At 46.8% G+C, this 13602-nt stretch overlaps 1 protein-coding gene across 1 annotated transcript; it reads left to right on the forward strand.

Annotated features, from left to right (window-relative positions):
* The first annotated feature begins 7524 nt into the window (after positions 1 to 7524).
* LOC105527194 (cystatin-12-like) lies at positions 7525 to 10558 on the forward strand. Its single transcript, XM_011963481.1, has 3 exons — positions 7525 to 7719; positions 9360 to 9470; positions 10529 to 10558. The coding sequence occupies exons 1-3, from the start codon at positions 7525 to 7527 to the stop codon at positions 10556 to 10558; spliced, it is 336 nt and encodes a 111-aa protein (XP_011818871.1).
* Positions 10559 to 13602: the final 3044 nt, after the last annotated feature.

Below are 13602 nucleotides of genomic sequence, written 5' to 3' on the forward strand. Positions count from 1 at the left end.
ACACCTACACATACACGACACTCACACTGAAACACACACACAACACACACACCTGCACGTACATGCCCACTCTCACATTGAAACACATAGACCCATGACAGACACACACACCTACATGTACACACCCATGCTCAAACTGAAACAGACACACAGCATACACACAGACACATACTTACACATACACACCCACACTCACACTGAAACACACACACAACACACACAGACACACATCCCCACATGTACATACCCACACTCACACTGAAACACACAGACACAGTACACATACAGACACACACACCTGCACACACACCCCCCAAACTCATGGACCTCAGGGTTCACTCCTTGGAGTGCAGTGGAGCACACGTCCTCCACGCCCTCTTGATGGAGGATTTGGCATCACTGCAGCATGAACATTGTGGAAGGGCTCTGTCTCAACCTCCTGTCTGTGCTTCCAGGATGGCCTCAATTTGTCTGGTGGCACAAAGGCAAAGTGGAAAAAGGTGAGAAGCTGGGCATCAGTTGGGCCTCGTGTGAGGTCTCGGCCTCTGCCCTGAGCTCCCTGAGCGACTGTAGGTGGGATATCAATGCTCTTTTCATTGGGTTACTCTTATATTATAATTAAGAGCCTATGGCAGAGACTGCTCATTTTTTTTTCTCAGTAACAGAAGTGCATTTTTGTTTGAGTATGGGACTGCCTGCAATAAAGATGGCATTTCCCAGCCCTCCTTGCAGTGGGGGTGGTCTCATGACCAAGATCTAAGTGAAATTTTTGTTTGAGACATAGAGGAATTTACTCTGTAAATTGCTGACTGAGTTGCAAAGAGTCATTTTTGCCTTATCTACCATTGGGAATGAGGACATGATGGCTGGAACTCCAGCAGCTCTATTGGAGCTCTGAGGATGGGAGAGAAAAAGACGAAAGGATTGTAGTGCCTTGTGCCCTTGTCACTTTGGAATTACAGTGCCAGTCCTATATTGCCACCCCAACTCTTTTATAGTAAAGTTTATTTTCTTGTTTATATAAATAAGAGGATATTTTCAACCCTTGTGTGTTTCAACCACCATAATTTTGGTCTCATTCTCATGGCTGGCCACATACTACTACTAATTGAAACAGAATCTGACTCATAGTAAGTGCTTAGTATGTAGTGAGATTATTATGCAATTGTCTGGACAGTATTTATGAAATTTTGTTTTTTATTGTCTGATTTAGGTTGTTCATGGCATAGACATACTTACTACACGTCTCCTGCAGAGTTGCTCTAAGACTAGGGATAGTATATGTAAGCATCCAGCACGTGGTGGGGCAGGGTTGTGGGGCTCACAAAGAATCTCTCCTATCAATGTCTGTGGGGGTCTGACTGTGGATCCCCTCCCATGTGCACTTTGCAGCTGTGCAAAACTGGCAATGTTCATCTCGGACCTCAGTGGTCAGCCCGTGGGCCTTCACTTCTATCAGCGCAAACATGTCTTGCCAGCTCCCTCAGGCCCCAGGTAGCAAGGCAAGAGGGCGGCACCAAAGAAGCCAGGCCAGGAGGCGCAGGTGGTCGATGGGCCGCAGGGTTGCACTGGCAGCATTTCCTCTTGGTTGATCTCGCCAGTGGCCTGTGGGTTCTCTTCCTGTCGCCCACTCGCCCTCCTGGCCCTGCGTGGGGAGGTAAGCAGTGTGAAGAACACCACGTCCTCCAGCCCTCTTGATCTTGTCTTTTTTCCCCTCTGCTTTTTCTTCTTGTTATTCCCTCCCCACTCCCCTGCAGGCCGGAATACAAGCTCTTCTCCAAGCCCAAACCTTGACCTTTTCCTCCGTATTCATAATTCTTAACCTCAGCAGATGTAAGAATCCCCTTTGAGAAGCTGATGGAAGCTGTGACCCACTCCCCCGAAAACAGAGAATGTGCCCCTTAATGGGGAACAGGCTTCACTTGGAAATGTCATCATGTGTGGCTTTGTCCTGACTTCCTAGTGTCCCTTTGCATGGACTCGGCCATGCTTTTTGTCCCCTTTGACTTTTCAAGTGACTCCCAGACAATATACACAGTCTCAATCCAGTTATTGAAATGCTAGCTTTTGGAGATGGTCAAAACTTTGAACATGATTTAAAGTTGCGCTTCTCCCTCCTGGAGACTTGCATTTGGGGAGGAGTGCTTGCTTCTTTCTCTCTTTCCCTATGCACCACATCTCCTCTACCTCTTCCATCTCACCATGGTTTTTAGCAGAGGAGGAAGATGTAGAGGACTGGAAAATTCCTACTTGACTGCAGCTGCTGTGCTCGCCAGCCTTGGCAGAATTTTAAAACTGGCTGTTCCGGGGTCCCTTCCTGCCTCTGCCCAGCCTCCATTGCTAGCAGCCCCTCCTCTGCAGCTACCCTGGCAGCTGTGCTCATTTCCTGTAGTTGCTGTAACTAGTTATTAACAACAGTGATTTAAAGCAGCACCCTTTGATTATCTTGCAATTCTGGAGGTTACCAGCCAATTCAATCAAGGTATTGGCTGGGTCACATTCCCTCTGGAGGCCCTAGGGGAGAATCTGATTTTTCTACTTGGCTTATGGCCCCTTCCTCCATCATCAAAGCCAGCACAGAGTCTCTTCAGTTCTCTCTGACCTCTAGTTATCCCAGCATGTCTCCTTCTCTGACTCTCTATCTCCCTCTGCCTCTTCAGATAATCTCAATCTTAAGATCCTTAACTTAATCACATCTGCAAAGTCACTTTTGCCCACAAGGTAACAAGTTCACAGGTTCTGGGGTTAGGATGTGGACATCTCGGGTGGGGTGTTATTCTGCCTGTCATGGCAGCACAGAGGCTCTCCGTTCTGGCTGCCAGTTGCTCTTGCCTCAGCCAAGACTGCTCTGGTTCTTTTGGCTGAGGTATGTGGAGCCCTGTTGACATCCCTACCACCTCAGTTCCTTCTCTGCTCTGGACCATCTCAACCTAGCTGCTTCTTGGCTGCCTGGCCAGAAAAGCAGGAAGTCAGTCACCACTAGCTTGGGCGAGGGTCAGGTAGATCACCTCCCTCAGTACCTCCTCTGTTCCCGACTCCTGGACATTTCATTTTCTCAACATGGGTGAGCAATTCAGGTGGCTTCTCTATCCACTATGAAAAATTTTACGTTCTTCTCTGGCACCTGATTTTGAAACTTGTCCTAATACAAAATTCCATTTAACATTCAGTAACACTTACATAAAATGTTGCATATGACTTTAGGGAGGTTACAGGCCCCTGAATCCAATCCCTTGGCATGGGATTACATATATATAATTCTTTTTTAGAGGCTAGTCAAGTGAAGCAGTGGGAGTGGAGAAAGAACAAAGGAATCTGTAAACGGTTGTGATCAATAAGTTGTAAATACCATTGTACTTGCACCAGCCTTGATGCTATTTTAGGAACCCCTTTTCTACAATCTCAGTTACTAACAATTTGGCCACATTTAATGCTCCTATAGATGTGACTCCCATGTAGTTAACTTCATTTCAAGTTCCCTTTTTGAACTGTGATTCTATATTGCTACCTGTTTGCTGCAAATTCCTTTGAAAGTCCCACTGTAAACTGAATCTCCTCCAGCCAAAGAAGGGCTCATTGTCCTCACACCCTTCCACCGCCTCTCTGGGGTACCCCATTTTGTCTCTTTGGAGCCCCAGAGTCAGCCACCAAGTCCCACAAGTTCTCCAGTCATGTCTCAGTTCCACACCCCATCCCTATGGCTTCTTCTCGGTAACATGGATCCTTGGGTCCATGGATTAATTGCTAGGAGACATCCATCCACAGATGCAATATTGTAGCATGTTTATCTTCCAAAAAAATCTTTCTGACTTTCCACATCCTACCAAGAGCTGGTTAAGATGCTAAAATTAAAAATAGAATGGACTGTCATTTCCAGCTGTCAGAAAGACTCCCTCTCAACCTGATATAGAATACTCAGACTGCAGTTTGCATATATTTGCCCGAAATTCCTGCAGCCACAGGCATGGAGTTGCTCTGCTGGAAGATGTTATCTGGCCACCAAACTGTCATCTCACATAGATGAACATGCTGAGGAACTCGCTGGTTTCTAAAATTTTCCATGCACTCTTCAACTCCAGTGGCTTTGTAAGTTTTCAGGTTGCAATCAATGAATGTTCCTGCTCTGTTAAAGCTTCTTCACTGTTTCCCATAGCTCAGGTGGATGTGTCTCCTTGCATGCTGATTCTCGCTTGCTATTGTTACCTCAGCTTTCATGTTTCATGAAAACTGTTCTCCCGGCCAAGTTGAATGAATGCAACTCCTTGGACTCAGAGAGGATTGAGTGGGCAATTAATCAGGAGGGTGCTGGTCTCCAGGAGAACCAGCAAATATCACTGAATTATGGTGAGGATGAGAAAGGCACATTTATCAGTACTGGCCCCAGGAAGGAAGGCCCCTGGACCATTGGAGGTGGCCCCAGTTTCCTTTGAGACTTTGGTTAAGATGGGTTTTGTTTTGTGGGTCTGGGGTCAGCCAGAGGAGTTGGAATTGCTGGGCCTCAGAGGAGAGGCCGAGCTCTTACCAGAGATTCCTCTTCCTCACCTTCCTTAGACCCATGTGGCCTCTTCTCTCCATCAAAGTGGGATCAACATTTAAGAGATGTAGGTTTTTAGGAGTCCAAGATCGTGAGCTTCCTGGGGCAGCCGAATTCCCTCCTACAAAGTCTCCAGCATATGTGCTGTAGCTCAGTCTTCGTACGGGATTCCCCTCTGCTGAGCACTGTTGCCCTTTTCTTCCTTTTATTAACAGCTGCTCATATTCCTGGACTCTGCTGAAGAAGCAATCTCCTCCAAGAAGCGCCTTCTGATTGCCTGCGCCACCCTCTGCCCAGGCTAACATGGATGCTACTGCTCTCTGGCCACACTTCTATCAAAACATGCAAGCTGTTCTCTTTCCCTTGCTCTTCGGCTCTGCCTCTGGAACCTCACTTTGAATCCCTGGGGACAACAAAGTCAGACTGGCTGGACTCACATCTGGCTCCACCATTGACCAGCTGGGTGGCTGTGGGCAAGTTACTTATATTCAGTGTGCCTCAGTCTTCTCACCTGCAAAACGGGTATAAAATAGTTCCCATTCATGCTAATGAAATGAGATAATCCAGGCAAAGAGCTTATAATGGTTTTCAAAAAGTGTTCAATTATTATTGTTGTTGTTATCATTGTTATTTTCTGTATTTCTGACAAGTAGTGCAGTTCTTGATGTTGAATGAACTGCTGACAATGTTCACACACACACAAACACACAGACACACGCACCTGCCAAAGTGTTAAACTTTGGTTCTCTCCTCTGACTCATTCTTTGTGCCCAGTCCATCATAAGGTCCCATTGGGTCGTTCTTCAGAACACCTGTCAAAAACCACTGGCATGGTGCAGGATTTAGTTTTATTCATAACTGTATCTCCAGGGCCTGACACAAAATCATTTCTGAAAAACATGTTGGATGAGTGAAAGCATGAACACATGGATGATTGAATGAAAAAAATCCTTTTCCCTGTACACTGCATTTCCACAGCTGCCTTCCAGCCCGGTCTTCACTGACTCCATCCAGACTCATATAATATCCTGACCATTCCTGCACTATCCACTCTGGTCTCTCCCTGCACAATGCAGCTAGTTTTACACCACTGCTGCGAGGTCTTCAGCTGGTTCCCAGTGAACTAGCAAATAAGGAACAAACTCACAAGACAACTAGTGTTTATAGCATTAAGGACAGAAATATTTGAAAATTCAGCTACACGCCTGTAAAGAACACATGGACTAAAGAAGTAATCCCAGTGCAGATTAGGCTGTACTTTTAAAATACTGGAATTGAAACCTGAGTAGCAAACTTATGGGATTCTGCTGATGCCATGCTCTGAGGGTTGCCTCCGGATCTGGAAATGCACATGCTAAAGAATGAACAGGATGCAAATGATGACCTCCCCTTCAATGTCAAGAATCAAAGAAGTGTAAACTGAACTGGTGAAAAAGAAAGAAGAAAATCATAGCAAAAAGGCATAGGTGAGTGAAAGAGAAAGCAAAGACTGACAGAAAGGATCAAGAAATCCAACAGTTAATTTTTTGAAGGTCTAATAAAATATCTAACCCTGGGTAAGGGAGAGCTGGAATTGGAGAAAGCGATCACAGCCCACACCAGCAGTGAGGAGGGGCCTCAGGACAGATCCTGCCAACCTCGGAAGACAACAATGAGACATTTTAATCAGCCTGCTGGCAGGAATGGCAAAGATGAGCAAGAACTGGGAGCTGCAGCTTCCCTGGCAGGAGGACACATGGGGGTTCAGGCACACTTTGAGCATGATCGACCTGATAGGGCCACTGTGCTCCTCAGGCCCCCACTGTCGGCCACTTTCAAGTCAGTCCTGTGTGAAAGTGCACCTGAGCCTCTGTATCTCCTTCCGTTGAGAAGCTGCAAGAAGGTGGTCATAATTGTGTTCATCATTCTGGCCACAGTCCCATCTCTTCCTCTGTCAGCCCCAGTCCTGCCCTTACTACCGGTCCCCAAGGCAGTGGCCCAAGCTCTGAGATATTTTTTGAGATCATCGATCTACATACCACATAGCCAAGGTAGGGTCAGTTGCTCCAGCACGGGCCCCCTTGTGCACGTTGGTACATTCAGATGCAGTGCAGGCACCTCCATATCCTCCCAACCTGCTCATCCCCTGGCCCTGTTTACCTCCCAGAGGCTTCCCCAGGAGTCAGATAGAGCTCGGATCAGTTCCCTTCAGGACAGTCTGACACGGTGGCTCGGTGTGGGCCCAGGGGACTACAAAGAGGCAGCGCTGGGTGAGAACACACATTGGCCAGTGCTCCCAGGGCTTCTCCCAGCCCCTGGCCCCTTTTCATGTTCATGGTTGCCTTCCACACCCATCCTAGCAGGGCTCTAGCCTTGTATTTGGCTTCTTTCTGGCCCCTGTGCTGAGAGCAAGTATTGCAAGGCCACAGAGCAGGAGTGGGACGTGGCAAGTTGGCTAGCAGGTGCCAGAGAGGGTGGAGAGGATCATCCCGGCCCCCAAAGCTGGTCCCTACCCCCTGTACCCTCCCGAGGCTCCCTGAGGTCATGGACTGCAGCCAGTGTCACAGGCAGACATGGCTCTTCCCTAAACTGTTCAGGACTCAGTGCCCATTATTATTCCTAAGCGTTCCCATCACTCTGCCAGTCCTGCAATGCAGCCCCGTAAAGGCAAGGCAGGTGGGCTTGAGACCTCCTCCCCAGTCTTATCAGGGCTGGGCCAGGGCCAGAGGAGGTGGCCCTGAAAATGTGAGGGCTTGTGTGTAGCGTGCATGCCTGTGGGTCCAAGGCTATGTGACCTTCTGCTGGCCTTCAGTTTGGAGATAGTGGGAAGAACGCTGTGGGGGAGTGGAAAGAGGCACTGGACAGAAGTACTAGTCAAAGGGAGGTTCAGCAGCCCAGGGCCTCTGTTGGGCAGTGCTGCGTGGGGTCAGAGCTGGGAAAGGTGTCACCAGCGGTGGTGGCCACCTCCCCCTCCACTGAGTTGGCCTCCAGTGCCAACTCTGGAGACAGCCATGCAGTGGAAGCTGCCCCTGCTTGTGGGGCTCATTGTGCTGGGAACCCGTATCTGCAGCTGCAAATTTGTAGACATCGATAAGAACTTGAAGGATTTCGCCAGTGCTGTGGAGTATGCTGTGTTTCAATTCAATGAGGACCAGGAAGATGAGTTTGCCTACAAGTTTCTGCAGGTCCACCGGAGCCAGCGCAAGGTGAGCAGCTGCTGTCTCTCCCCATGAACCGTACATTCCCCGGCGCCAGGCCAGGGCTGGGTGGATCCTTGGTCTGCAGGAAAGAGCAATGGCATTCCAAATTCTGAAAATATGCATATAATTTAAATATAAGGTATCATTAGGAGAGCTCCAGCTTTCTATTTTGCTTCCTTATTGAGGGTAGCCCCTGCAAACAGGGCATGGGTGCAAGTGTGTTGGCTTGTGTTGGGCATGAGTGGGTGTGTTGGTGTGTGTCAGGCCATAGATGTGAGTGTGTAGTTGGTGTGTTGGGGCATAAGAGTGTGTTTGTGTTGGTATATTGGGACATGAGTGTGTGTGTGACTGTGCAGTTGGTGTTTGTTGGGCATGAGCATGTGAGCATGTTGGTGTCAGAGCATGGGTATCTGTGTTGGTGTGTGTTGAGGCATGAGTGTGTGTGTGTTGGGTTTTGGGGCATGAGTGTGTGTGTTGGTGTGTGTTGGGGCATGAGTGCGTGTGTGTTGGGGCATGAGTGTGTGTGAGTGTGTTGGTGTGTGTTGGGGCATGAGTGTGTGTGAGTGTGTTGTGTTTTGGGGCATGAGTGTGTGTGTGTGTTGGGGCAGGAGTGCATGTGTGTTGAGTGTTGGGACATGAGTGTGTGTGTTGTTGGTGAGTGTTGCGGCATGAGTGTGTGTGTTGGGGCATGAATGGGAGTGAGTTGGTGTATGTTAGGGTATGAGTGTGTGCGTGTTGGTGTGTCAGAGCATAAGTGTGTGAGTGTGTAGGTCATGTGTGTTGGGGCATGAGTGTGTGTGAGTGTGTTGATGTGTTGGAGCATGAGTGTGTGAGTGTGTAGGTCATGTGTGTTGGGGCATGAGTGTGTGTGAGTGTGTTGATGTGTTGGAGCATGAGTGTGTGCATGTGTAGAGGCATGACTGGGTATCATTGTCACCTGCATGGATTGCTATCCCCAAGGGATGTCTGCTTTCTAGACAACTTTCAGGAGAGATGGGAGCTCCAGCCTGGGAAGATTTCCTGGTTGGATTTGATTTCTCTCTCTCTGGGTGCTTCCTGAGTTTTATGAACCTCTATTTACAGAAATGACCATAACTTTTAATAACTTTTTATAGCACCCTAATAAACATACTAAAAAACAACCTTAATATTTATTTCAATTAATATTCTCAAGTACTTTTGTGCGGTCTTTACTCACATAAAGGACACAACATTGCAGCCCCCAGGACTCCCCACCCCAGGTTACCATCTAGATCTATCTCCCAAGGGATAGTGCCATTCTGTTTACACTGTCTGCACTGCTGTGTAGGATTCAATCATGTGATGGTCCACACCCTGTGTATTCCTTGTCCTGTCAATATGACTGCCAGGTATTAGACATCAAGAAGAGTACTACAGGAAAGACTCTAGCGCATGCTTTAGGTATAGTGAATGGATACCTGTTTTTGTAAAAAAAAAAAAAAACAAAAAAAAAATGGAGAATTAAGAGAAAAATTTGAAACAAGAAACTTGAAATAAAAAATAAGAGAAGAAAGATTGCACAGGATATGTGTATCTTTATTTGCATGAATATTAACATTCACCTCTTCTGGCAACTTTTCTATTTGATTCTCTTTGTTTTTCTCATTCCAATTTCTTCTTGACAGAGACTGACGTTCATATATTTAATGGACTTGGAGATGGGGCGTACAGTTTGCAAGAAACATGATGAAGACATTGACAATTGCCCATTGCAAGAAGGCACAGAAGAGAAAATGGTTTGAGAATAAAATGAACCCAAATCATGAATCTCTCAGGAATAAAAAATAATGTCAAGGCAGGCCTTTGGGGGGAGGCTTAGGAAAGGCATCTGGGGTGATCCTAGGGCAGAATGAGGGTCCCTGGCCCTCTCCCACCTGGTGTCAGGGCTCCCTTAGTGAAGGCAGAAGGCAGGCATTTATTTGACAGACAGAGCTTGGCCCTCAGTGTCAGGGAGAGCCCTCAGCCCACAGCCCAGCTGGCTGGACACAGGTACCTGCAGACTTCGCAAGGCCTATGTCTCTGGATGGAGCCCTCACTTTGGGTCCCAGCCCTGTACCTTCCTGAGACCCTCAAGATCCAGGCGGACAGTGTTCTCCCTGTGGCCCTCACTCTTCTTTTGCTCATGTTCTTGGGGACTGGAGGACTGCCTAGTTTTTCTCATCACCCAACCTGTTCCTCTAGTTCCTGTGTGGTAAGAATGTGTCCTGGTCAGTCTGAGTTCTGACACCATCCTTCTATGACCCACACGTGATTGATGGGATCCTGGAGCTTGAGGATGCCCTGAATCAGAGTTACAGGATCAGTGGGGCTGATCTCACCCTCCAACCCCCAGCCTCATGGGCAGCCTCCCTTTGGGGTAGGTTTACAGCTGCTGTTCAGTTGGTGGGTGACTGGCAGGGCCATCCCTTTAGTAAGCCCATGGTTTCCCCCAGAACACACAGGGTGGAGGCAGCTTATCCACCCTCATGTGCTCTTTGGAGGCTGTGAGTGGACATGATGTTTCAGGTGTCAGATGATGACTCAACAAGGCATCCCTTCGGAAATCCTCAGGCTCAGGTGGGAGGATTAAACCACCTGTACCCGTTGTCCTGGTAGAGCCTTAGGCATTTCAAGCCCTGTTCCTGGGTGACTGCTTTTGCTTTTTATTGACTTATTTTTGTATTTTTAAATATATCTTGACCCCTTATTGCATGCTAGATGCTCTCAATGCTTACGTTTTCTAATTTGAGTCTTACAATTTTTTTTTCAGGTGCGCTGCACTTTTATAGTAGATGTTCGATCTTGGTTTTCCCAGTTCAGCCTCCTGAACAGCACCTGTGTGTAGAGATGGTGGTGACAGAGTCCATGGTTTTTTGCAGCAGAAGTCCCCTCTTCCTCCAGAGTGTGACAATCTGTAGTCCTAGATCTGTGCAGCCTGGCAGAATTAAAGGCATTTCAAAGCACTTTCTGAGTCCCTGAGTAGTTTTCTCTCTCCTATACTGTTTATAAGCCATTGGTAAGCAATGGTGAATTTATTATCATCATTATTACTTTGGTTGCAGATGTAGAGTGTTAAATAAATCAAACTCCCTGGTTGATTTGAGGCAGTTACTGTAGGGTTCCCACCAGTTGGTTTGTGTGCTCATCCGTCCGTCCATTAATTCTTCTATTCCCTTCCTCCCTCCCTTCCTTCCTTCCTTCCTTCCTTCCTTCCTTCCTTCCTTCCTTCCTTCCTTCCTTCCTTCCTTCCTTCCTTCCTTCCTTCTTCTCCAGTTTCTCTATGCTCTCATCCATCTACTCAAAAGAATGCAGAACATTTTGTTAGCCACATGTGTCCCCTCTGTTTCCATCTCAGGGACAGGCTCACAGTGTGTGGCCCTTCAGCAGAGGGGTCAGGCCCAGACCCAGGGGTCAGAGAAGGTCACTGAAGCTGACAGGAGGCTCTGCCCTCTGCAGACACCGAGGGCTGCATGAATCACAACTCAGCAGATGGCAGCTCCAGTCTGCATGTCCCCACCTGATCCTGATACCTGTGTTACCCGTCTGGGACCCAGCCAGGGCTTCATAGCTGTCAGCATCACTCACTGCCCCTGGGAGAAGCACTGTGGTGACAGACACCCATCCTGATGAGCACGCCTCTCTGCTGGGGTCTTGGTGGGGGATCAACCTTGGAGGGGCAGAGAGATGAGGGGATCATGTGGTGGGTGGACATGCGTTGGACAAAGAGACAGTGCAACAGTTTCTGGAGGAGTCTTTCTGAATAGAAAGGCTAGGAAGTCTTTACTCCTCCATCCTTCGTTTGGGGGGTGATTTGAATATTTCTTGGTAAGAAGTCTGCCTTTTTCCTGGCTGGCTCATTTGCAGGAATTTGCCATAAGGGCTTATGGGACAGAATTTTCAGAAACAGCTTTGGGTAGCTCCATCTGTCATGGCAAAAAGATGGGGCAGCTTTGGTCCTTTAACCAATTTCTGTGCAGGATTTGTGTGCAACATGCTTCCACAATTTGATAGGGCATATTTATATTACCAAAGGTGTCTGCATGGTTAGCAAAACCAATCTGTTGCTGGCCCTTGGCTTTGAGAGCACTCAGGCGGGGAGGGGTGGAGCCCTTGTTTATGGACCCCAGGCCTACTGTTCCGGACAAGCACAACCACACCCTCCCTGAGCTCTGGTCAGCATTGTCCACTGATGGATGCACCTTTACTTTCAATTCCAAGTTCACAAGGAAGGCCTGGCATCCTGCTCTTTTTCACAATATGCCAGTTGTTTTCTCCCTTGATCCACAAAAAATCCCACTGGTTTCATTTTATATTTCTCTTAGGGATCAAGCATCACCACTATTTCTAGAGCAACAGAAAATTTGGGCCTAAATCGGAAATACATGAAGTCCTCAGGTGTTCAGTGCTTGGGGCCATGGCTGTGAAATGGTTCTTTAAGGTACTCCAATATTTTAGAAATCGTGTTTACTGCAGTTTAGTATTTTGTCCATGGCCTGTATTCTTTATTTCCAGTTCTCACAGAAATTAAAAACATGGCCCCATTGCAGATTTCACTGAGTTGGTGGTGTCCAGTAGTCATGAGCTAAGTAAGCAACTTTGATAGGGTTAGTAAATTTTGTGCCTGCCACTCTTGTTAGTTATATCATGACCTCAAATTAGTAGAGTTTTGAATAATGTGTCAATATCCAAGATCAGCCAGAAGAATCCACGAGTCTGTCTTGTGTCCTGGAGAAATCTCTCTGGATTTGGCTCAGTCATTAAGTGGCCTGAATAAGTAGGAAGTAAAAATTTATTTGAAAGTTATAGTACACAAAATTGACATATATTTCTAAATTCTAGATCTCTGTCAAACCCCAAATGTTTTCTACATCTTATCGGGTGGCATGTTTTGAAGCAGCAGGGCTCTTTGGAATGCATTTGCTGAGACCCCTCCTAAAATTAGGACTTAATTGAAACCTCAGCATTGGAGTGAGGGAGTCTGAAGAGAAAGACAGGAGAGCTATGGCCCCACACACCTGACACTGTAAAATATGGTCACTGAAATCATCTCCTTTAACCCTCACCACAGCCCCCTCCCCATCTTCATATTAGGGCACTGAGCTACTCTTGTGGTTAATTACTGGGATTTTCTGAAATTGAACTCAGGGTCAAACGAGTTCACTACCCATATCACCAACTGCCCTTCTAACTCTTGAGTTTCCAACCACACGGATCCACAGGCATTCAGTAAAGAACAAATCAAAGGCTTAGGAACACTTGCAACTGCCACTTATCTCCTTTTTCTGATGTTTCCCAAATGTTATTTTTTTCAAAACAAAATCACCTACTACAAATCTGCTATCATTTATTTCCTTTCTCCTGTCAACCCAGAAATGCAATCAGCAGATCAAAGTAACAAATCTATCTGTCATGAAGAACAGCTTGTCTGGTTTCCAGCCATGCTATACTCATCTTTTGCCCCATCTGCACTCTGAGCTCCACAGACCCTGAATGGCCTCCTCCCATTCCTCTTCCAGCCTCCTGGCGGCACCCCACTTGAAGAGTTCTGCTGCTTTTTAAATGATGATACCCATTATCTCTGCAATGGTCTATATTTTACATAGACATGTCCCAGGCTTACATCCTGTGCATTGCTAGAAAAATCGAAAATGCCGTCTAAATCATACGTAACCTCAAATTTGTTCTATATTTTAAAATGTTTTTTAAAATATAAAATATATTTTATATTTTCTATATTTTAAAAATACAGTCTGTAATTGATTGGAAATGCAAAAAAAGGCTGGTCCTTCAAAACAGATTTTGAGAAACACAGGGCATTCTATTGGCTATGAGGTTTATCTTCACACTGATTTTCTGTTCTACATATTAATTCAGACATGGCCAATGTCT

The sequence above is a fragment of the Colobus angolensis genome, unplaced genomic scaffold (genome assembly GCF_000951035.1).
Source record: "Colobus angolensis palliatus isolate OR3802 unplaced genomic scaffold, Cang.pa_1.0 Scaffold117, whole genome shotgun sequence".
Taxonomy (NCBI): Eukaryota; Metazoa; Chordata; class Mammalia; order Primates; family Cercopithecidae; genus Colobus; species Colobus angolensis.

Bases quoted from the DNA above. Each gene is read 5' to 3' on its own strand.
- LOC105527194 (XM_011963481.1), top strand. From the start codon at position 7,525: ATGCAGTGGAAGCTGCCCCTGCTTGTGGGGCTCATTGTGCTGGGAACC. The intron at 7,720-9,359 runs GTGAGCAGCTGC...TCTTCTTGACAG, and splicing joins TCCACCGGAGCCAGCGCAAG to AGACTGACGTTCATATATTT. The intron at 9,471-10,528 runs GTTTGAGAATAA...TGGTTTTCCCAG, and splicing joins AAGGCACAGAAGAGAAAATG to TTCAGCCTCCTGAACAGCAC.